This window comes from Pleurodeles waltl, chromosome 6 (assembly GCF_031143425.1).
Source record: "Pleurodeles waltl isolate 20211129_DDA chromosome 6, aPleWal1.hap1.20221129, whole genome shotgun sequence".
NCBI classification, from domain to species: domain Eukaryota; kingdom Metazoa; phylum Chordata; class Amphibia; order Caudata; family Salamandridae; genus Pleurodeles; species Pleurodeles waltl.
The window spans coordinates 1,693,442,574-1,693,466,749 of record NC_090445.1 but is presented as its reverse complement, the minus strand read 5'-3'; the positions used below and the strand labels follow the sequence as shown (position 1 = coordinate 1,693,466,749).

The window sequence follows — 24,176 nt, the reverse complement described above, 5'->3', positions numbered from 1 at the left end:
CGTATGTTTGGCTGTCTCATGCGCAGTAGGCTCTGTCCAACCCGGCAACACAGTGCCAGATTGGAGAGAGCAGGCAGAGGCTCCCACTCTGCCTCGGAGCGACCTGGCTGGGTGCTCCGTCCAATCCTTCCGCTGCTTTCATGCTGCCAGAGTATGAAAGCAGCATTATAATTGGACGCAGGACAGGCTTGGAGCCTGTGCATACAACGAAGGAGCAGTCGTGGCGCAGAAAAAAGGTAAGTTTTATTTTTTTATTATTAGGTTTTTTTGTTGGGTCCCCCCCCCACCCTCTACGCCACGTGCAGCATCGCCCTGCCCCTTTTCCTTCCCGCAAGCTGCGCCTGCTGGTACCTCTAAAGGCCTCTCGGAGGGCAGGGTAAAGCCTTCTAGTTACTACATCTAAATTGCCACACCATTAAACATGGCAAAAAGACAATAACATTGACAACAACAATACATCTCGGATTGCCGAGACCAATTGGCTTTGCCAATGCTTGTTTAACCAGAGCTTCAAGTGAGGGAACCTTGGTCTACTTTATTCTTTCACTGGCTTTAGTATGTGCTTTGGTGTAAATGAAATAGCTGCTAATCAATACCTTGCTTCATGAGCCCTATGACCACAGCGGCCTACCTGTAGGCATCATCAGCAAAATTGATTTACACGTGTGTCGCATAATAATTAAACACATATCCTTCAGTTATTCAAATAATTTGTCACTGTTGTCTCCCATTTGCTAACTGTCCCTAGTCCAGGTGTATGAGGAAAATGTTTTCACCAGACAACAGATCATCCATGCAACATATGTGAATTAATCCTGGCAATGCATAGTTTTGTAAATTCTTTAGAGAATCATTAAACTATGTATACGGTTGTGAGGAGTTCTCCTCAGCAGCACTATTTATGGGTTTTGGCCACAAAGTGAACAAGTCTTGCCTTGCAGTGGTTTTGCTGTCATTCCCATCAGATTAGCATACCTCAGACTCTCGAGCACCCATAAATTAAATATAAAAACGAAGTAAAACTCCTACTTAGAAGGATTTTTTAAACTACAATTCAAATTCGGCGATAACTTTTTTTTTTTTGTGACCACCAACTTGAAATTGTAAAATTCACTTTATGAAGTGAAAAAGTCATTGAATGAGAGAAACACCTACTGAAAACACCTCCTGTTTTTTCTGTTTCAAGATAACATCTACTCAGAAATTGGCAGACAGAGCCTCTCAGAAGAAACAGTTCTGATTCTCACCACATCAGTTTGGTGAACAAATATAACATATTTTTGGGAGTGTTTTTACTTGAGATATTCTAGCAAAACTACTTTCGCAAGGAAGTGAAAAAAAGGTCTGCAACAAAGTAAGACATTGTTTGAAATCGACCTTTGGTAACTTAACACATTTCTGTGTGGACCGGAAACGTAAATAAACAACTTGCAATGAAAACCACATGGGGCGACAGTTACAGTCTAGAGTTAGTTGCAAACAAATGTTTTATTTTTTTTTACAGGTCATTAAATAAAGATTTTTTCTTTCTTTGACGCACCTTTTGGAGTGTTTTCAGACCCCTAATCTAAACGCTTCAGTCCAGAACATGCGGTCTTCTCCGAGCTGGCGTGACCATCCCGCTAAATCCGTTGCCTTTTCCACGGTTTGTAGTGTTAACCGAATCCTACATAGCATACATTATAAGGGCTATCGTCTAGTATGGATTGAACTATCTTTAGGTAGAAAAAAGTGTATAAAGAAAATGAATGCTGGACATCACATTTACATTAACTTCTCACAGTTCAAATGGAAAGTGTTTCACAACGGTGTGATGAATCATGCAGCGGGGTCAAAAACGTCCTTCCCCAAAAAATGTCAGTCTTCTGGTCAACTGATATAAGTATCAGTGGCTCTTTAAATATTAAACATCCTAAGGAAACGGGTCTAAATGGTGCATAGTCATATACAAATACTGATTTTTGTACAAGGTGAGTTCTGCTTTTTTTTTTATTTAAAAAAAAAAGGATCACTTTTTTTTCCATTGCAGCCTTGAGGTTGCTTGCTTCTCCATGGTCCTGCTGGAAGAGGCCTGTTCCACCATTGTCCCTTTCACATTCTTCCAATCGACTTTCTGGAGTGTTTTCAACATGGCGGAAGTCCCGCTGGAGGAAGAACAAGGATGCGGGTTGCAGCTTATGGCTGTAGAGTCCATGGTCTAGTCTTTGCTGCAACGCAGCGGGTGAAGGCTCTCCCATTGCCTTCATGAAGCAAAATACGAGCTCTGCATGGAATAGAGCCTGTCAATAGGATTTCCTACTCTCGCCTGCATGGAGTTGACTTCAGACGAGGCAAGGAAACAGTCGCTGAGGCTCGTTAAGGAGGTATCACTGTCAATGTCATGGAAAATTGAGTCGTTTCCTGCGAAAAAAATATTTTTTAAAGTTAAGTTTGTTTTAAACTAAGCAGAAGTCAAATGTAAATTTATTTAATAACATTGGTCGCATTTTTAGAATATGTCTGAATAGAAGCAGGTGGCCAATTACAAATACAAGTGGTATATTATTCAGTGTCCACCTGCACGACAAACAGAGGACTAGCCTTAGAAATGGAGGGCAGAGTCACTAGTCACCAGTTTATAATTTAAGGCAAAATGTGGCACAACCTTTTTTTGCAATATTGTCAATTATATAAATTAATAACAGGATTCTTAAACAGACTAACATGCGTTAATAAAATGTAAATGGATTCGGATGAAAATTCTAGTAGGCGTCTCTTACGTATTAGAACATTACAAAACTGGGATCTTGGGGAGGCGGAGGAGACAAGAGGGGGTGTCGGCCATTGCTGGTGTGCGGCGGCACTTTGAGGCAGTCTGGGTAGGGACTACTTCCCTTCCTCAGTACAGACTTACGAAAGGGACTACACCTCTTCGGCCACTATTAAAACATCACGCGTCTGACTGCGGTGTGTTTGCTTTATAAACAATTTGTGTTGAAAATGGAACTGGGCGGATCCATGCTAAATACACGCCAGTCTATCATTTACCGAACTGTATTCAGAAAAAAGGACAGATATGTGTAAAACAATAAAATATTTGTGTAGGCCAAAGTGAATTAAAGTGTAGTTTGTTCCATGGATGTGAAGGACACTTATTAAGACATGATGTGACTGTCAAAGAGGCAGCTCAGTATTCAGTAGTTTCAAGTGCTGTTGTTTATAGCACTTAGAAACTGTGAAAGTGTGATATGAAGTAATACATTCAAAATACATTATTTGTACTATCATTAATATTAGGATTGACCCCAAGTGATATAAAATCGCTAACACACTCAAAAAGTTCATGATTAGTCAAGGTAAAAGAGAAAAACATTTGATGGAATGGAATGAGAGGACTCATAATCTACTCCATTCTTACGTGTAAGTCACCTATAGGAGCTCAAACAAGAGGAAAAGTAGCTCAGGAACGGTGCAGGTCTTTTTCAAAACACCAAACATTTTTTCAGGCCTTGTCTAGGCCCTTTATAGCAGCTGGGTGTCACCTTGAGGTGGCCCAACAAGGCTGCAGTTTCAACTGGCCTTGAGGAAGACCGGACCTGAAGGTCGGCTGATCACTTAAGGAATCAAGTACAGGTTTCTGCTGCTAAAGGGGCTACTGCAGACTGACATATACCGACAAAGAGGTTGTTGGGGAACATGTTAGTGGTGAGACTATGGGCCTAATTTAATTCTTGGCGGAGGAGAATACTCTGTCACAAATGTGACGGATATCCTATCCACTTTATTACGATCTCATGCTATTCTATGGAGATCATAAAAAGGCAGATAGAATATCCGTCCCCCCGCGAAGACCTAAATCAGGCCCTGCGTTGTGGTTCCTGGAAGTCTACCGTTGCTTGCTATCTTAAATACCAAAAGGATGTGGCGCGTCTGAACCTGTGATAGTTCGCGGCAGGGCTTACCATAAGGATTCATGTGGTCACCTGGCATTTGAGGAGGGGTAAGCCCCTGTTGAAATGGATCTGTGCTGTAACTGTTCTGGTCCATAGCTACAATCTGCTGCTGTGGTGCGGAAAGGGGCGTGTACGAAGTCATGATCCCTTCCATTCGATTGGACATTACTTCTGTAAGACAAAGAGCACGCTACATTAGCATTCATGGCATCAGAAAGGTGGAATCTACCATCTTACTAGTCAAGCGAGTCATAATGGAAAGTGACGTTTGATGCGATTACTCTAACAGCCTAACCCAAAACAATGGATGAAAAACCTGCTTGTGCGGCAGCTGGAATGAATATTCCTTACAGTAGCGTATCAGCCCAGCGAAAGTTATCTAGCTTGAATAATCTAAGAAACACTGCCAGACTGAGATGATAAGAGTATGTTTGACTTTTCACCAGTGAGTGTAACAGACATTCTTCATTGGATATTCATAACACAGCCACAGCATCATTCAACTCAGATGGAGCTCAGGCCAAAGTCCACGTACTTCAATGGGTAACATATTAAATGTGTCTGCGAATGGAAACGTCTAACTATTGTACGTAAAATCTGTTACAGCACCACATGGCCCACAGGCAGAGCAAGGAACCACAAGCATCTGTAGCAACTCTATTGGTCAGCTTGAGCACTTAAAACATGTGTCTTTGCTCCTTGAATGTTTGCATCCTCAATGTACCCTACATTATGGTAAACCAGTCGATCTTGCCTTATATTGACGGGTGCCAATATGCCACCTTTGCCAGCTGTACTTGTAGAAATCCATCAGTATGCGACTGGAACTTTATGTCAACTCAGTTCTCAGCTAATTGCTGTTATCCAACATAAAAATGCATTTTTGCTTTGAATACCTTGTAATCATGGCAATGGCTCATGCACCAGCACAGAACTAATATGAACAACATTTCTCCAATTCTTCCACCTTTATAAAATATCAAAAGAGAAAGAGCTGCGGACAGCAAATGGAAAGTACAACCAACATTTGTTTGGCCTGGTCCATTTTAAACTTTTCATTTTTGATTTCTCGCTATCTCAGGTGACTATTTTATGGACAACTAAGCATTTTGAATCAAAAAAGAAATATTTAGTTGTGTATGATTTATTGAAAAATCACTGGTGTCTGATTCTCTTTGTATACACATCTACTTCATTAACTTTCATCATTGGAAACAAATAAAAACACTTGAGATACGGTTGTGAGGTACAGTTGTAGTCTGGGATATCGAGCAAGGAATATCGCGATATCTTAGTATCGCAGCCAAAAAATCTATAACTAAAATATCAAAAGGTAAGTGCATAGAGGGAAGTAAAGATTTACTATTCTTAACTCTACATCTGTGTAGACAATCTACACATACTTTACCTCTCAATATCTTTCTCTCAACACTCCCTACTCAATATTCTGCACCTACATCTTGCGATAGCAACATGGCAGCTGCCTCAATTCCAATGGAACTACAGCCACAAGGCGAAGACTTGTTTTTCTAGGATCTCTCCTGGCTCTCTGATGTTAATAACTCAACAGGGGATGTGCAGTAAATGTGGGTCCTGCTCGCGCACAACAAGGGCATCCACTGTACACCACTGGTACCTGACTACAAATTAGGCATTCAAATGTTCTGTACCGTACCTTGCCCCAGCCTCTGGGAGTTTTGCTGTTCTTGTTGTTGTTGGTGCCGTCGAGCCAATTTCTTCATCTGGTTATGAAAGAAAATATTTTTGTCAGATTCATCAAAGTTAATTTAAACACAATCTCTTCAGAACCACTGTACGTGTTACAGCTGGAGCTCTTTCAAACAATGGTAGAACACATAAGAAGAAGATGTGTTGATAACAGTGTGTGAATAACCACAGCAATGATTGGCTAAGACATATGGACACACCCACAGCGTTAATTTCTTTCCTTGACTCAGAGAAAGTGCTAACTTGAACAGGAGTTCAACAAACCGGCCGCCAAACAGTATGGTTCAGATCACTGACAGAAAATCAGAAAGAAAAATATTGTGTGGACAGAATATCATGTCAAAATTATTGACAGCCAAAACATCAAGAAGGTAAGTGCAAATAGGTAATATAGATTTAATACCTCAAACACATATATATTGTCAACCTACATCTATGTGGAATTATATATAGTAAAACTTTGCTTGCCTATAGAAACCTACCTTCACATTATTTGTGTCCTTGATATTCTTGACACCATATTTTATCCCACGATAATTTTGTTTCTGATATTCTGTCTAAAAACCCATGGTTCATTAATGAGAAATGTCAAAATCAAATAAAAACATTGACCACAGCTTTCAATCTGGCCAATGAGGATCCTAGACTACAAGTGGACGTACACGTTCTGAAGTGGCACAAACCATTAGTGCACTAAAGTGTGTACTGAACGCCACACCAATCAAGCCTTTACTCCTGTTACACAATTGTTCCAGGCCAGTTGTAGCTCAGTGTCCTGAAAACCCTTAAACCATGAAATGTGGTCCATCTCAAGAGCCATACCAAACAAGGGCTTGGAGCTCAACGCGTGAACATCCAAGACTGGGCCAGCTGTCTTGGCGTAAAGCTATAGCTTTGCCAGCTAAATTCTTGCAGCCTCACTTGGGTCCTGGCCTGCTTCTTACCACAGACCTTTTCTTCTCAAAAGAACAATTCTATATAAACGGAATTGCTGCCCACTCTTCACCACAAACCTCCTGACGAGACCCAGAGGACAATGCAAGAGCTGTCTGCATGGAAATCCGGATGAGTTTGTTTTTCTCACGTCAATCACACGGGTTTTTGGCAGGTCTCGTGCATACTGGTGACATTGTTGATCACTCGAATTTCTAGCAAAACTGATTTCATGTTTGAAAAACAAACACTTCAAGAATTTCATGCATCCGCCTTTGGTAAATAAACCCTTGTTTAGGGTTTTCTCTAATGATATAATCACAGTCAATGGCCCTCACTTGAGTATTCAGTTCTTCGCACTGATACCGTGCTTCCTGTAACTGTTCCACTGTCTCGAGTGAGCCTGATACTACCACATGTTTACAATTACAAGGAAACTGTGTTTCTTCATTGTTTTCATGTATCAAGGTGCAACTACAACCTTTTTAATTGTACTGCACGTCACAGGCAAATAAGATTCTTTTGGAACGCACTAGCCCTGAAAATAATGGGCACTTCTTTTTTTAGGGGGATGTGATCAGGAAAACCCCATTACTCCCAGTGCAAGATTGCCAATGCTGAATGGATGAAGCGGGCTGACCCTTAACCCCTTTCTGTACATTGTACTGGGTGGAGTCATAATGGATGTGGGAGGATGACCCATAGCTCCTCTGTGTATAGTTATATGCATGTAATGTTGATATTGTTTTTTTCTGAATAAATGAGGTTGACAAGACATAGAAAGCTGTTTCTAGGCCAGACCAAAAAATCTTTCATGTCAACTTTCTTGCCGACTTTTATCAGTTACTATAACTACGCCTCCTGCTTATGCCTTTGTTCTATGGTGGGCTTGTGTCTGGGGGTAGGTAATCGTGTAAAACGTTTATTTTCTACCCTTTATTTAGAAGAGATGTTCTCATGATTATTTGCAAGGGCCAACACAGCTCTATTAAAACTATTTTTACAACCAAATCTGTTCTGACAATTAAAGAAAAAGCAACAAGTCTTTTAAATTGTGCTTTTTGTCCCTTTTTACTAGATCTGTTTATGCACGAACTGGAAATGGGGTTTTATTTTGCTAGATTTTCTTCACTAGTTTTAAAAAATGATTTTATGAAGAAACCAACAATTACTCTATTTTATTTTTTATTCATTTCAGTTTATAAAATAGTGGCGGACTGTGAAGTTTTAAAAGGACACAAACAGACTGCTATTGGTTGTCAAAATAAGACTTATTGAGATGAATTACAAAGAAAATAATTGCTTTGAATTGCTCATTTTTCCTTTGTTTTACAGCATCTAATTTTGTCACAACCACCACACCCTCTGCTTCTTCTGCATCAGTTCAAATGAACTTGAACTAGAGATATATATATTTATTTTACTCTGTTTAGTATTTTGTGAAGAAGTTTTTGTCGCAAATCCTTAACCTCTTCCACGAATGTCGCTAAAAATCATACCTTTACACGATCATTGTTGGCAAAGTCAATTAGTCTATTTTTTCGCTTTGTTAATGCAGACCTATTGACTTTGCCAATGTAATTGATCTCATCTGAATAAAATGGTTACTGGAGATAATGAACTGCATTGTCAACAAAAAAGAAGAGTGATGTCAAATACGCATGCACGCATCATCGCACGTGCATACGTATTTGTCATGACACTACATAATGGATAGATGCATGTACATCACCACACATGAACACAAAAATCATGGTGTGGTGTCCTTTTTAATTTTTATATTTGCAGTTCCAAGATGAGGGTCGCCAATTTATCAGCAGTAAATTTGATGAAAGTGCTTTAAAGTGCCCAAAAACGAAAAGAGCTGTCAGGAACAAATTGAAGTTGGTGAGCCCTCCAAAAAAGATCATTTAATTTATTTTTTAATAAGAATGCGATGGGGAGGGGCACATGAACAGTGGAGAGGTCAATCAATCAATAGTTTATTCGGTCTAAGATTAGACCATTGAAAAGGTAAAAAATGAGCCATACATACAGAGATATAAAAATCATAAACATCACGAAAAGAAGGAAGCAATAACAGTTGGCACACTGCTTGTCCAACGGACCAGAGGTTAAATAAAACTCATCAATTTATATCTCCTAGCTTATGAAATACCATTTGCCAGGACAGTTTCAAAGAAAAACAGATAGTATACCAAATCTTTTCAAATAGTACCTATAAAAACTATTCTGGAACAAGTTATACTGGAGAAATGGTTCATAGTACTCCGTAGAATATTTCGTGGTTGCAACGATTAAAAACCAAACAATTAAAATGGTGCCATAGAGTAACCTCATGTCTTAAGTAACCTGATCAAGGGAATTAAATCTTACCATTTGCAAAGTGCTATGTGCTAAGATAGTATGAGTTGATTTAAAACAAATAGTATACCAAATCATTTCTAATAATACCTATAAAAAATTATTCTAAAACAAGTTTATACATGGAAATAGATCATAAAACTTCATAAAATGGTTCCTGCTTGCGAGAGTTAAAAACCAAACAATAAAAATAGATCATAGAACTTCATAAAATGGTTCCTGCTTACGAGAGTTAAAAACCAAACAATGAAAAGGGTACCCTAGAGTTAACCTCATATCTTAAATAAATTGATCGGAGGAATTAGATCTTGCAGTTTGCAAAGTGCTATGTGCTAGGATACTATAAACCGATTTAAATGAGAAGACCCACTGGAAAACATACACAGCGATACAATCTAATATCGTGAATAAATCATCACTGGTAATTATATTTAAGATCCCTAACTAAAAAAAGAAAAAAAAAAAAAAAGTCCACGTCCACTAACTGTTAGACCATTCTCCAGCCAGTGGATTAGGGTCTAAAATAGTCCTACTGCGGATTCTCCATGCTGCTGACAGGTACTTAGAAACAGAGCTTACTATCAGCATGGAAGTATCATATTTACATAGTCTGTAGGCACTGATTCGGTTTTGTAATAGCAGTGCGTTACTCAAGGGGATAATCCACTTTCCTCTAGGGCATTTATACAGGGGGCAAAAAAATAGGACATGCTCAGGAGTTTCTTTGCATAAATGGCAGTTTATACATTTATCAGACATAGGACTGTTGGTCGGCCAACGAGCCGTGAAGCTGTTGACTGCTAATGTTCCGTATCTGAACTGAAGGAGTAAAGTTCGGGCACGTGCTGGTATGGGGAGATCCAGGAAATGTTTGGGCCGGGGTTCGTGCTTGACCAGCAGAAACTCTGCTGTCAGCCGACCTGGCCCATTAGAGTGAAAAAACTCCTCGTAGATTTTCCCCCAATATCGTTCCTTGATCAGCAATCTGGCGTTAGCAGGGATCATCTCAGGATTCTCCCAATAGTGGGAGAAGCCCAACTTGACCCAGGCTGATTTCATCTCCCTCAACCAGCGAACTTTTTCCCATCCTTGGAAGGGTGGTATTAGATCTTTGACTGCTATCCTAAAGGGTTCGAGTTCTTCCGTTTTCCATAGTCGAACCCAGTATAGAAGTGGCCTTAAGCATGCTGTATCTTTGATGCTATTTATACCCAGGTCTAATCTTAGGGGGAGCATCGGCGTGCCCTTCCCTAGTCTAGATATGTGTCTGAGAAAGTTATTTTCTTTGGTTTGGAGGGTGCCCAGTTGTCTGTATGAACCCCAGAGTTCTGCTCCATACAGGGCAGCGGCACAGATTTGGACTTTATAAATTTCAGAAATAAGGATCAAAGGGGGGCTTATTGCGGTACTGGCCTTCCGTTCTAGCACTCCACTTCTTTGGCTGATAATAAGTGCCCCTTTCCTTATGGCTGCGTCCCAGCTACCCTTATCAGATAGTCTAATGCCCAGATAATCGTATTCCGTTACCCTCTCCAAGAGGACTGAATCCATCATTATATTTGCTTTTAGCTTCTTATTCGGGGCACTGTATATCATAAGTTTTGTTTTCTTAGCATTGATGTCCAGCCCGTCATCTCTGCAAAATACACAAAACTGGTTGACCAGATTTTGGATTCCCATGGGTGTTTTGGCCAGCAGGATAGTGTCATCCGCATAAAGTAGGCATGGCACTTTATTCCCGGCCAAGTGGAGAGGTGAATAATAATAAAAATTGTAAAATTGCGAATCTGAATATGGGGCCAGATGTATCATCAAGGCCTTTTGCGATTCGGAAATAGCGTTTTTTAAGAAATCACTATTTCCGACTCGCAAAGTGCCATGTATCACATTTGCGAATCGGTAATAGCGATTTCTTAAAAATCGCAAATGCTATTACCGAATCGCAAATTGCGATACCGGCCCCATTCGCACCTATACATATCTGCGAATTTTTTGCATTTCCTAAATTGCAATTTCAGAACCAGAAATCGCAATTTTGGCCCCCTCTGCTGCACCCCAACATTTTTTGGGAGGACATGTAAGGTGCACACATGCCAAAAGGGCATGTGTGTTTTACATGTACAATTTAAAAATGCATTTTTAAATTTTGCACATGGTTACCACCAGGTTCAACCTGGTGGTAATTAGCGGTTCCTAAATGCCAAAATCGCATTTAGGAATTGCTTCATACATGTGCTAAGGAATCGCAAATAAGGAATCCTTATTTGCGCTTTCTTATTTAGAGAGTCGCAATTTGCGACTCTCTAAACAGGGTCGCGATTTTAAGGAATCGCTATTTCAGCGATTTCTTAAAATTGCGTTCAGAATGTATTTCATACATTCTGAAATGGCATTTTGCATTCGCAAATGGGCATTCGCACAATGCTTTCATACATCTGGCCCATGGTCACATCGAAGGTGCAAATTTGCTTGAGGATATTTTGCAAAGTTTTGCTAAAATTTGGCAACTTCATGAACTTTACATACTCGGTGGTGTTTTAAACAAGACTGGTGAAGAATCCTTCAGGAAGAAGATTTGTTCCCATGTTAATGCTAGAATTCCTGTTTTAGTAAGGACATTTTCTCGCTTAACCATTGTTTTTTACTGGCATTTTTTTTCCTTAGGCGAAGATGTACTAAATTCACAAACATCCCTAAACATTATTAAGACCCTATGTACCACATGGCAACATGCATGGAAACATATGGCATGATTTGTCCCCTTCCATGTTGATTTCTGTCCCAGACACCTCTCTCTTATAGTGCTGTCAGAGAGACAGGTGGCTTCTGACACTGCATGTACATTTGACAAATAAAATTGAACACAGTTGCTGGATTCAAGCTTACCTTCGCTCTCTGGTTCTGGAACCAAACTTGAACAACGCGTACACTGAGCCCCGTTTCTGCTGCTAATGTCTCCCTAACCTGTGTTAAAAAAAGAAGAACAGATTGAGAGCTCCAGTTGCCACAAAACACTTCAATTTTACTTTTTTTTTTAATTTTAATTCCATACATTTGAGTTGGTGCAGCCTGCAGGGGAAACCGTGGTTTTCAATGGATTTTTTTTTAAATAAAGTTGGATCTGGTAGAACAATGTGAGAAACTGAAGGAAGATGGGCAGATGGAATATTAGTATTATGGGATGTAAATGTCCTGTTTCAGTTTCTTTTTACGAAACTGTGATTTTCTTTTGACCTTAAATGAATTACAAAATAGCATGTGAGGCGAGGGGACTCTATTTTTTAAGTCGAGCACGCAAGCTCCCTGACTTGTAATATATCTGTAATCTTTTAACCACGCCCACCTCACGTCCATCACTTTCACTCGTTCCTGAGGTTACCTTTCAAAAATCCTTTGTTATCATTGGTAAATGCTGTACATTTGTCCCTCCTTGGGGCGGTTTTGTTATTGCCTTGGCCTTCGACCCTGTTACATGGATAATTGCACTTTTGCCTATACGTTTGACTGCAAGCGAACTTCTTTTTCCGTTTGTGTCTCTCCTTCGCGCTCATGCTCATGGCGGCCGTTGCACTTTGAATTGGCTCTCTTATGTCAACTGTTTTACTTTTCATTTTTAATTTATGTGGCAAGAAAAGTCCGGTTAGGAATTTACAACGCTAATAGGTATAACTCGAGCAAACGCGAGACCCCTTGCATTGCAAATGCTTGTTTATAGGTGTAACTTGGCTTGATGTCCTGGATATCAGCATGCATGAAACAAGGAGGGCTGCAGCAGAGTTACCTCTCATAATGTTGGGGTGAGTTAGGGGTAGCCACTGACTGCTATCTGTGGCTCACCCTTTGCCAGCCTGGTACAGTCGTTGCCACCTCTGGCCACAAGGAGCGTGAACAAAGCAGTGGTGTACGATGTAAATGGGCCTTACGAGAGTTTTATTCAACTTCTGGAGTTTCCTCTCACTCACTCAGCAGCAAATAAGAGACAATTCGCAGGTAAGAGTGGTGAGATGGGTTAGTGCTCTTGGGTGTGTGATCTCACCTCAGCTACCCTGGTACTTTAACAAATCAACATCCATCTTCGAGCGCCACCATGCCACGAGTCTGTTGTGCCACCTAACTCATTCCTTTACTTTGACTCTGATTGGCGGTCCTCAAGGGAGACATTTTTTATTCTTCGTCACCATTTGTAGCTCGGTTGAATGCAGCAATGGCCCTGCTTCATCTAGGATTCACTGTAAATTCTTTGCCCATCATCTTGCCCATATTTATACTTTTACATGCAAAACTTGCATGTAAAAGTATAGTGCCGACTAGCACCATTCCTGGATGCCAGCAGTGCGCCGTATTTATGGAATGGCGCTAGCTGGCCCTAATTCCCTATTAGCGTCCTTGTAAAGGACACTTAGCAGGTGGAGGAGATGTAGGGGAAACTGGAGCTTGTGCACCGAATAATGGCGCTACACTGTTTAAAGACAAACAAAAATGCCCCTAAGCAGTGTAACGCCATTTCCTGGTGCACAACCTCCATGGAGATGGCTCCTATCTGGGGCCAGCTCCATGCAGGGGCTCCCAGGTCAGGCCCCCCAAGCGGGTGAAAACAAAAATATATAGTTATCTGGACTTACCTGGGATGGGTTCCCCATCCTTGGAGTCCCTCTGGGGTGGGGGTGGGTGTCCCTGGGGCCAGGGAAGGGCACCTGTGGGCTCTTTCCACGGTCTTTGACCATGGAAAAAGGCTCACAGGTCCCCTAACACCTGCCCTGACCCAGGTGTTAAATAATGGTGCTAAGCAAGCTTAACGCCATTATTTAAGGCCCCATCCCCTCGTGCTAGATTTTAGCATGGGGATAAATATGTCGCTTAGGCCATAACGCCATTTTCTGGACGGGAACGCCTACCTTGCATCTCATTGACGCAAGGTAGGTTTTCACGTATAGAAAATGACGTAAACTCCATAACTTTGGCGCTAGACACGGTATAAATATGGAGTTAGGTTTGCGCTGAATTAGCGTAAAAGAAATGAAGCTACTTCGGCGCAAACCGAGTATAAATATGGGCCTTAATTTATTACCCACGCTAAAGACAAATCTTGCAATGATGGTGCGCTGAATCCCTCCCGAGTATTTAGCATCAAGCCTTGAGTTGAATATGTTGAAGATGCCGACAGCTTACGCGATGACACCATTTTAACACCACCTCATAGACTTCTCTCATGGCTCTTTATGGGTGAAAGAATTGAATTTCAGATTCTCTTCTTCACACAAAAAAGGTGCTTAATTTGAGCATGTGGCTGCAGGTGTGGCTCACCAGGCACTAGGTTTTGGGCGATGGGCTCTTATTTTTGCCTATCAGATTTTCAACTAGAGCAAGAAATAGAAAAGCACAAAATGGTGAAAAAGGAAGGAAGACAAAGACGGTAAAACAGTGACAAATAGAGAAAACGGAGATGGAAAAGAACCTGCAAGAGTGAGATGACAGGGCCGGGAGTGGCCGATGGTGGATGAAAGAGGCATGAGGTGGAATCATGACTACCCAGCCGTGGTTTTCACAACCCCTGCCCAACTCTACCCGAATCTCACTGGCCTCGGTCTATTCTTTTATAAATTAAGTAGTGCACAGAACACTGTGTCCTATAATTTAAAAAACAACATTGATCATAGCTAATAACTTAGGCCAGATTTAAAAAGGCACCAGCGCCTCCTTGCGAAACATTAGCATAATTTTTTTTACGCTTATGTGGCGTTAGGTTGGCAAAAACGCTGCACCATAATTACAACATTGCGCCACTTTGTAAACCCTTGTGTCACATTATGCCTGCACCAGGCAACGCACGTTGTTCCGGCGTTAGGAGGCCCAGAAAAATGGTGCAGTGGAATCTATAAGATTCCACTGCACCATTTCTAGGGTCGTTTTTAATGCCTGCCTAAGGCAGGTGTTAAAATGAGGCCCCCATTGTTTTCAATGGGCCTCCTTTCACTTTGCAGGATTAGCATCAACATTTTTGACGCTAGTTCCCTAACGTGCGCCATGGTGCGCCATATGATAAATACGGTGCACACATGGTGGCGTTAGGGGAGCGAAATGGGGCGCAAAAAAAGTGGCGCATCACGACACGATGTGCCACTTTTCATAAATTTGTCCCTTTAATCCACTCTGTGATCAAAAACAGTAGGCAGACTCAATTTGCACTGATTCAACAAGACTTCAGTGGCGAAGGCCTAACAGCCACAGTGCTCTTACTCCGAAACGTGTACAAAGAGCCTCGGATCTTCCATCCATTGACAAAGCTTTAAAAGCTGCCATTTTCTATTCTTTTAGCATTTAACCTTTTTTTATGGGGCTCACTGAAACGGATTCACAATAGCATGCAGTGCTCTATAGAAGCGAATAAAATCATAATTTAACATTGTAAACCATTATTACGTGAATTGCGGTTTTCTCATACCAAATAACTATGCTTTGATGTTGTGACACAAGTTTAGAAAACTTACATACAAATCAAAGTTTAAAAAAAAAATATCAGCCATGCTGCTCCTTTGGGGTAGGTCTAGGTTATTTCAAATAAACTAAATAAAACTAATCAACTCGATTTTTAAAAATAATCCCAGTGACAAGGACACTGTGGGGGTTATTCTAACTTTGGAGGAGTGTTAATCCGTCCCAAAAGTGACGGTAATGTGACGGATATACCCCCAGCCGTATTACGAGTTCCATAGGATATAATGGACTCGTAATACGGCTGGTGGTAAATCCGTCACTTTTCCGTCACTTTTGGGACGGATTAACACCTCCTCCAAAGTTAGAATAACCCCCTGTGTCTGGTATTGGATTACATGTGAGATAATTTTACATTTTTCAGTATATATTGCAAACGACTCCTGTAGATTTGTAAAAATGCATGTGATTTCCATAGAAATGTGATGGTGCTATATGGATATAGTCCACTGCGCATCAGCCTTGAGTTTCTCCCGCTGTAGCTCACCTTCCTGCAGGGCTTGGAGGACACCTCGAAGGACGCTTTGAAGGCGCGCCTCTGTTGTGTTGTGAGGATTGTTCTAGGCCGCTTGGGCCTTCTTGGGTCCTTCCCATCGTCGCTGCCTTTCCCTGGGGTGGGCTGTCCTTTGCACGGTTTGATGTCGCCATCCTCGTCATCGCTCTTAACTGGTGATACAATTTCAGCAGAAGATCATTAAAAAGTTGTCTACTGGATGCCAATTTCACTTCACCTAGAGTAAATTTCTAATACGCATGACAGTTAGATGCAGGTGTTAAATTGATGGTTTTTACAAAGCAGTGTTTTTGTATAAGTAAGTTGGAATTAAAAAAATATACTATATAAAAAAAAATTAACATTATACAAAGATTTATAAAATACAAAGAGCAATTACTCGTTGCAATATTGCAGTACTATGCTCTAGGGCAAGGTTTCAGACTCCTAGAGTCAAGGCCCAGTAAGGATGAAAAGTCTGTGGTGATGTCACAGTGCACACTGCTGATCAATGATAAATTATCACCTTTCCAAAATGGTTAAACACTGATGCAGCATTTTTACTATGGTTATATCATTGAGGTGATTCAAAATAAGTCCATGGCCATGAAGATTGTATTTAAGGAACATGCACTATAAACCGCTGCATCATATTCCACAAGTAACAGTCATCCTTTGCAAAACAGGCCAGTCTCTAGGAGTCCCTGGTCAGGAAATGGGCAAAGATTCGCAGGAGGAAAGCAAACAACTCGAGATGGAGGGTTACTGCTGCCAATGTGTGTGCACATGACACGCTCTTAGACGCCCAGTCCCTCCTTAGTTGTCATAGAGAAGCTTTTGAGGCGTCATTTGTTTTTTATTTGCCTAAAAATGTTACCTGCCCTCTTGGGCCAACCATATTACTTGTTTAGAAGAGGGTGGCTGAATGCCTAGTTTTACCTTCAATTACAGGTCCTACTGGGATGTGCATGGTCATGCTCGAAACACATATCCTATCCTATGCGCAGACTGCATTGCTAGGTTTTATTGGTAGATTGCTATGTATCATTTTAGTCTCTGCAAAAATACAATTTTAGAAAATTCTAAGTGTTTTCAAATAAAAAAGCTTGACATCTGACAAGTTACAATGCAAAAATAAATCACTATTAAAAAGAGCAATAAACACGTTATAGTTTGTAATTTGCTAAAAAAAAAAAAGGGTATGTTTGAATAAAAAGCAAAAGTTGATGGCACTATAAAATCATTTTTATTCGTAGGAGATGAAAAGAATTCTAGCACAAATCAATTTCAGTGGATAACGTGCCTTGATCTACTCGCAAAAGGGTCACGTGTCACAAGCTTTGGTGAAAATGACCATGTTGGATATAACATGCGGGACCCGTGGCATGAGACGTAATTCAATATGGCGGCGGTCTGTATTGCAAACACACTGTAGCGCGTGCAGCCATAACATCTGGCCCTTAAGGACAATGGGGCTGTGTTATCGGACTGGGAGCCGCAGCGCCTGCTCTTAGAGACAGCGGCGTGTCAGGCTTGAAGTCTGCAAGGTGAGCCTTGATGCTCCACAGTTGCACAAGGCTATTTCAGAAGCCACAACATATTTTCTGTTCTCTTTCTTGCCAGGTCTGTGTACTTCGTTTTAAGAAATAAGGGAGGAACGTGCAATTGAATGCTCATTATTTTTTAGCAAAACAATTCAAAAGGTGTCATCCCCGATGCAAAGTCTATGCTCATATATTACAATTTTCTACATTGTAAAGAAATTATAAATTGGATTTTTTCAGGCATTGCACGCGTTTTCTGTGCCTTAAAGTTGGTTTCATGTTGGCAGAAAATAAGTGCCATTTAACTATCACTTGATTAATTCTGTTGTCATTGTTGGAGGGGACGCTACAGTTAAGCATCACAGAGTTGACGACGATATATGTGAGTTTTGTCTTTAAGAGAGACCAGCACGTGGAGCCAGGGAGTTCCGTCCCTGCCTGCCTTGCACGATCCCGTGCCTCTTGGGGTTTAGCAGAGTGATATATCTCTAAACCCAGCCCTCTGCAGCCCCCCCCCCCCCCCCCCCCGTTCTTGATCTGCCCAGCAACACAACCCCACACTTAATTTCAGGAATTCCCATTTGAAAACAGTAGGACAAGAAAACTCGTGCATCAGCGGAACCTGACAACATGTCTCGTGCTGGGAGGCCAGCATCACTCCGCCCCTGTCCTATGGTACTAGAGAGAGCGACGTGACGCAGGACGCCATCTACTGCACAACCACACGGCGCCTGACCCTTCAGGGGCAGCGCGTTTCATAGCACTAGATTACCCCAAGTGTGCATCACTTTAACCAGTTATCCCATAAAATTAATTTTCTCTTGCACAACAAACGTTATAATTGGTCAGCGGATGTGGACCCACTTTATGCAGCTCAGAAGGCTGGAAAGGTTTTGGAGATGCCAACCTGTGAGAGAAGGTACGAGGCATGTCCCTGCCAAGGTCGCAGGACCCACTCTGCTTCCGGTCCGATCACTCTGGGTCCAGAAACCAAGCACACTTCCTGTCTTTCTGTAAATGTATTTTTCAAAATTGTGACCATTAAGTTCCTAATCTGTGTCTTGCACTCGCCCCATCTCCTGTCCTCTACATAGCGCCACGAATGAGCTTTGTTTGGCGAACTGGAAATATTCCTTTCCATTTGGCCATCTTGTATTTAAAGTCCTGATTCTATTTTTAGAAATGTTGCAGCACGAGGCATTTTATGATTGCAGCTCTCCTCGATAGTACAAAAAGATCCCATTTTAAGGTCCACGCAGCTCTTATTTTCAATGCAGTAAATAAAATATGCCCATTGTTCCGATTTCGTCTTGAAGTACAGAAAATAAATATTAACGACACGCATGAAGTTGCTGCAAACTCAGAGGATAACATGACATGACGCGCGACAGAACACTTCTGCGGAGCGCTGATGATGTGTGAGCTGGTTCCACCTTCTTGGGTTCGTTTCAATAGCTCTCAGCAGATGTGCACATGGCCCTGGTGTAACACACCGCTGTGGGAGCTGGACGGGCACTGTCTGCGGGGAGCACTCACTGGCTCCCAGAGAGGTTCAACTGGGAGCCGACTTCAAGCAACCGAAGGAGCCAGGATTCGAGTTGCATCAAGGAGCACTCACTGACTCTCAATGAGGTTCAACTAGGAGCCAACTTCAACCGAAGGAGCCAGGATTCAAGTCAAAGCAAGGAACGCTCACTGACTCCCAGTGAGGTTCAACTAGGAGCCAACTTCAACCGAAGGAGCCAGGATTCAAGTCACAGCAAGGAACGCTCACTGACTCCCAGAGAGGTTCAACTAGGAGCCGACTTCAACCGAAGGAGCCGGGATTCAAGTCACAGCAAGGAGCACTCACTGACTCCAGGTGAGGTTCAACTAGGAGCTGACTTCAACTGAAGGAGCCGGGATTCAAGTCACAGCAAGGAACACTCACTATCACTCAGGGCGGTTCAACTAGGAGCCGACTTCAACTGAAGTGGTTCAACTAGGAGCCGACTTCAACCGAAGAAGCCAGGATTCAAGTCACAGCAAGGAGCACTCACTGGCTCCCAGGGCGGTTTAACTAGGAGCCGACTTAAACCGAAGGAGCCAGGATTCAAGTCACAGCAAAGAGCACTCACTGACTCCCAGGGAGGTTAAACTAGGAGCCGACTTCAACCGATGGAGCCAGGATTCAATTCACAGCAAGGAGCGCTCACTGACTCCCAGTCAGGTTCAATCAACTAGGAGCCAACTTCAACGATAGGAGCTAGGATTCAAGTCACAGCAAGGAGCACTCACTGACTCCCGGTGAGGTTCAACTAGGAGTTGACTTCAACTGAAGGAGCCAGGATTCAAGTCACAGCAAGGAGCGCTCACTGACTCCCAGTCAGGTTCAATCAACTAGGAGCCGACTTCAACCATAGGAGCTAGGATTCAAGTCACAGCAAGGAGCACTCACTGACTCCCGGTGAGGTTCAACTAGGAGCTGACTTCAACTGAAGGAGCCAGGATTAAATTCACAGCAAGGAACACTCACTATCACTCAGGGCGGTTCAACTAGGAGCCGACTTCAACTGAAGTGGTTCAACTAGGAGCCGACTTCAACCGAAGAAGCCAGGATTCAAGTCACAGCAAGGAGCACTCACTGGCTCCCAGGGCGGTTTAACTAGGAGCCGATTTAAACTGAAGGAGCCAGGATTCAAGTCACAGCAAAGAGCACTCACTGACTCCCAGGGAGGTTAAACTAGGAGCCAACTTCAACCGAAGGAGCCAGGATTGAAGTCACAACAACCAAGACATTGTATCACCCAGTGCAAAACTCTCAGTGAGAAGGTGTCATTGGTATAATTGTATCTCAATTCAACTTTTTCAAAGGTTATTACCACAGGCTGCACCAGAAGGTTAATAGAGTGCTTCACCTAACACTAACAAAGAGGTCTGGCCTCGCAGGCCATTGTAATGGCCCGTTTATTTGCTTGTTTTGGGGTCTGTTTTCTGGTTTTGTGGACTTTTTTTTACAGTTGATTTCCCTGATATTACCACAGCCATTGCCTGCCGCAAGCACACATGCATGTATTCTCCCATGCTTTGCTAAATGCACAGAAGTGCACAGATTTGCACCTGTGGGCCACTATTTTATCCGTCTGTTTACTAACAAGGAATGCTTGCATTTTTGGTGCCAGGGCCTATTTCCTGATCAAGCCTTCCCATGGAGAGGTTCGAACTATACACTGTATATGTACCATGAGCAGACGCACAAAAAACTTACTGTGCCGCATTGACAGTGCTCGAACACAGCTGCGATGATCAATGCCATATAGAAATTACCACTGGATGGATGTCTGCACTGACCAGTGCAATAGGAAGAATTCACATGTACCAGTACAACTCAACAGAGCCAAACTAAGGCCAAGGTTTACCACAGTTCGTGCACTGCAAAGATGTGTGGAACTCTGCAGTGTTGCATTGTCTGGATAGGAAAAGATTTGAGCAGCAACATGTTTATTACTCATTTTGTGACATTGATGTAATTGCCTAAGCTGCATAAAAAAGTAGGCCAGGGCCTAATTTCGGTTACTCCAGAGTAGTCTGAGTAATTCCGCGTTACTCTTTGACATGCAATTACTGATAATTACGCGATTACTCGTCCTTGTATAATTTTGGGAAAAGATCCTACCACAAGAGCATATTCAGCGAATGTGAGCATCTGCTCGCTATTCATGTTCTGTTGCATTTAGTACTAATTCTCTGCCCAGAATTCACCCTGGAAGCGAGGGAGCCTTCTTGCACTAAGAAATAGCTCCAAATGCAGAACTTCTCTTCTTGCCCAATTCAAGCTGAGTCTCAACAAAAGCAAAACAAGTACTAGACATGTTGGACATTAGCCTTATGATAGCATCTCAGTGCCAGGTCCCCAGTGACAAAGTCTTGGTTCCTTAAGCGCAGCACCACAGAGTGCAAACACCAGCGTCAGAATCTACGTCGTGTCACCCCCTCCCAAGGGAGCACTGTCATTCCCAGTACATGCTGGACGGGTTCTGAAAGACCCTCACCCAACTACCCAACCTTGTGGTGATGGTTTACACAGAACTCTCTGTAGGCTTGAAGAGGTAATGCAGAAGCCACTATGGAAAGTTATGGTTGGCCTAGTGGACCTAGATGCAAACTCTTTATTTTTTTATTTTCTCCACCCTTGTATGGGGCAGAAAACACTTGAGCCCATCACCCAGCCTGACTGTGTCTCACATCACATGACAGACCACACTGAAGAGGGTAGGAAGATGTTCAATGAAACACAAGCCTGCAGTGGGGGAAACCTTCCTTTTCTATAAATATAGGACGTGAAAATGATATGTCTACCAAGAAGGAACAAACACTGTGCACCAACTTCAAAGTCAACACTTTGAAAAACTGGTGGCCCTCAACTAGGAGATAGGAAATCAATGCAAAGCCCTCTGGGTGATGACGTACTCCCCCTAAGAAATGCAGGAAGGATACAGTTCATGTTCATCTTAGCACTTGCCTAGCTGTGTCTGAGCAGCTCAGTGGAAATGACATTGGAACTGGCATTAAGATCACATTTCACCATTGAGAATGTAGGAAGGCCTCAGCCTACGTCCTCGCCGCCAATGTTGTGCACCACAAAGCGGATTATTACCTGAGTCGGAGTCGTCGGGGCTGACGGAGCTGAGGAGATCTTTCTCCTTCTCATAGTCACTTTTGCACAGCAACTGTCCTTCCTTCAGCACAAACTCGTCGCCTTTCCTCAGCTGTCTCTCGCAGACGCAGCAGCAGAAGCAGCTTAGGTGGTAGACGCACTCCAGGGCTCGCATCACGAACTCCGTTGGCGCTATTTTTTCCATGCAGCCGCTGCACTTTGCCGCAAAGAGCCTGGAAAGAGAAGAGCCCAGAGTGAGTGAACCTTTCCCAGTGCCTGCAAAGCACATTGCTAAAGACAAGACCCCCATTCACAGCATTGAGTAGCCCTTGGAGCCCATGCCAACTTTCTGCCAGTTGTTGTGTTTCCCTCCCACTCGTTATCAATGTGGTCATATTGAGAGCAATTCACTGAATTATTACTTCCCAGTTCATGGGTTTCCAGAGGTTTGTGGCCTGGCCTGGCATCTTCTACCCTCTTGCATCCCATCAAAGGGCATGTTTGGCAATCATGCAACAAGTGCAGGAAATAACACCAACATAACGAGAGTTGGCACTGTAAAGTGCTAATATACACACAGCATCATAAAACCAATAAACGTTTTAACCATACTGGCATAGGGCTAGATTAGAGCCGGCGGAGTTGTGAAAAGCTCACATTTTTATAAACTTGAAAAGCTTATGGATTGTAAAGAACTAAATCAACAGTGACAAAATCCAACAAATATTTTTTTAATACGAGAATTTTCCCACTAAAACTTTTTTGTTTGTAAATCAATCAGCAACACGTACTAGTTCGGCTTTTTACTGTTTTTTATAGTGTATTTTAAGTGCATTTGCATAGTTCGTTCCCGTCAGGTTTGTTGTGTTATGGATTTTTTTTCCTGTCTCCCATCATTTTTGCAGGGTTTTGCTTCCACAGTTCACAACTGGATGCTAATCTGAACACTTGTGAAATGTACTAGAAACTTCCTGAAGTGGGCGGAAGCAAAGAAGCCTTCCTGAAGTGGGCGTGACTAAAGTTGCTTAACTTGTCATGCAACCCAGATGCATGTGGGCTCTGGGAAAAGCAGCCAGCATTGTTCCGCCACAAAGGGCCACCATTGCTTTTGGGGTGACTGTGGAGACAAGACACAGCTGGAATAGGGACTTCCTGGAGTCCACCAATATTAGTTCACTCCAGGCAAGAGTGATGGGTTAGGCTTTCTATCACAGAGGCATCTATTAAATTTGTGTTGACCCATTTGAAATGTGTGTGAACTATTTGTTTCTACAGCAAACAGTTTTTGGAAATGGATCCCCAGGTGTGATGCAAGGCCATCACAATACACCACTGTCTTTGCCTTTTCGACAGTGGCGTGTATTCATTTGTGGAACAGACCAGCGATTGTCTGCACGCGCTGCATGGTTCAGTTCAAAAGTGGGACACATATCGAAGTAATGATTGGCTGCTCGGTGCAGTGAGAAGATAGGATGACTTTTTACTTCCTGTTGTCTGAGGGGGTCAGTAGTCACAGTCGGAAGAGTTATATGGACCTGGATATAGAGGAATGGCGACGGGGCACGTGCACTTTAAGGTTGTCTTCTGAATGGCCAAATATGTATTTTAGGTTATGGGTCTATATTCTAACCAACAAAAGAAGTCGTAGAATTAGGGGGCTGCAATCCTACAAAATACTAAGACTCAGAATTGATAAAAAACAAAAACAACAAATATCAAAGTGCAACCTTTAGGGACAGTTTCAGCTGCAAGGGGTCACGCAGGGCAACTACTGCAACGGTGCATCCCCTGTTGCCAATGTCTCTGCAGAGATAGTATCACCCAGAGTCTAGATTAGTCTGATTGGTTGCACAGCAGCCAATCAGACTGGCAAAAGAGTATCCAGTCTGAACAGCTCTAAAATTCCAACCATGGACTGTCCCTCAGAGGCAGGGCCACTGGAATTATGCGGCAGAGGAGGGCCAAATTATGCAGCAGGGTTAAGTAAATTATGCGTCAAGAAATGGTAAATTATGCAGCATTGAGCGGCGCATTTTGTGATAGTATTATCTCAT

The 24,176-nt window shown here is 42.4% G+C and overlaps 1 protein-coding gene across 1 annotated transcript in view; it reads right to left on the bottom strand.

The window, feature by feature from the left end:
* Positions 1-2,090: 2,090 nt before the first annotated feature.
* Positions 2,091-24,176, bottom strand: part of LMX1B (LIM homeobox transcription factor 1 beta) — a 206,031-nt gene continuing 183,945 nt past the window's right edge. The window contains 6 exon segments of the mRNA XM_069241773.1: positions 2,091-2,400; positions 3,942-4,103; positions 5,608-5,674; positions 11,844-11,921; positions 15,937-16,115; positions 22,123-22,355. Of these exon segments, the coding sequence (XP_069097874.1) occupies positions 2,243-2,400; positions 3,942-4,103; positions 5,608-5,674; positions 11,844-11,921; positions 15,937-16,115; positions 22,123-22,355 (877 nt within the window). The 3' untranslated portion in view covers positions 2,091-2,242.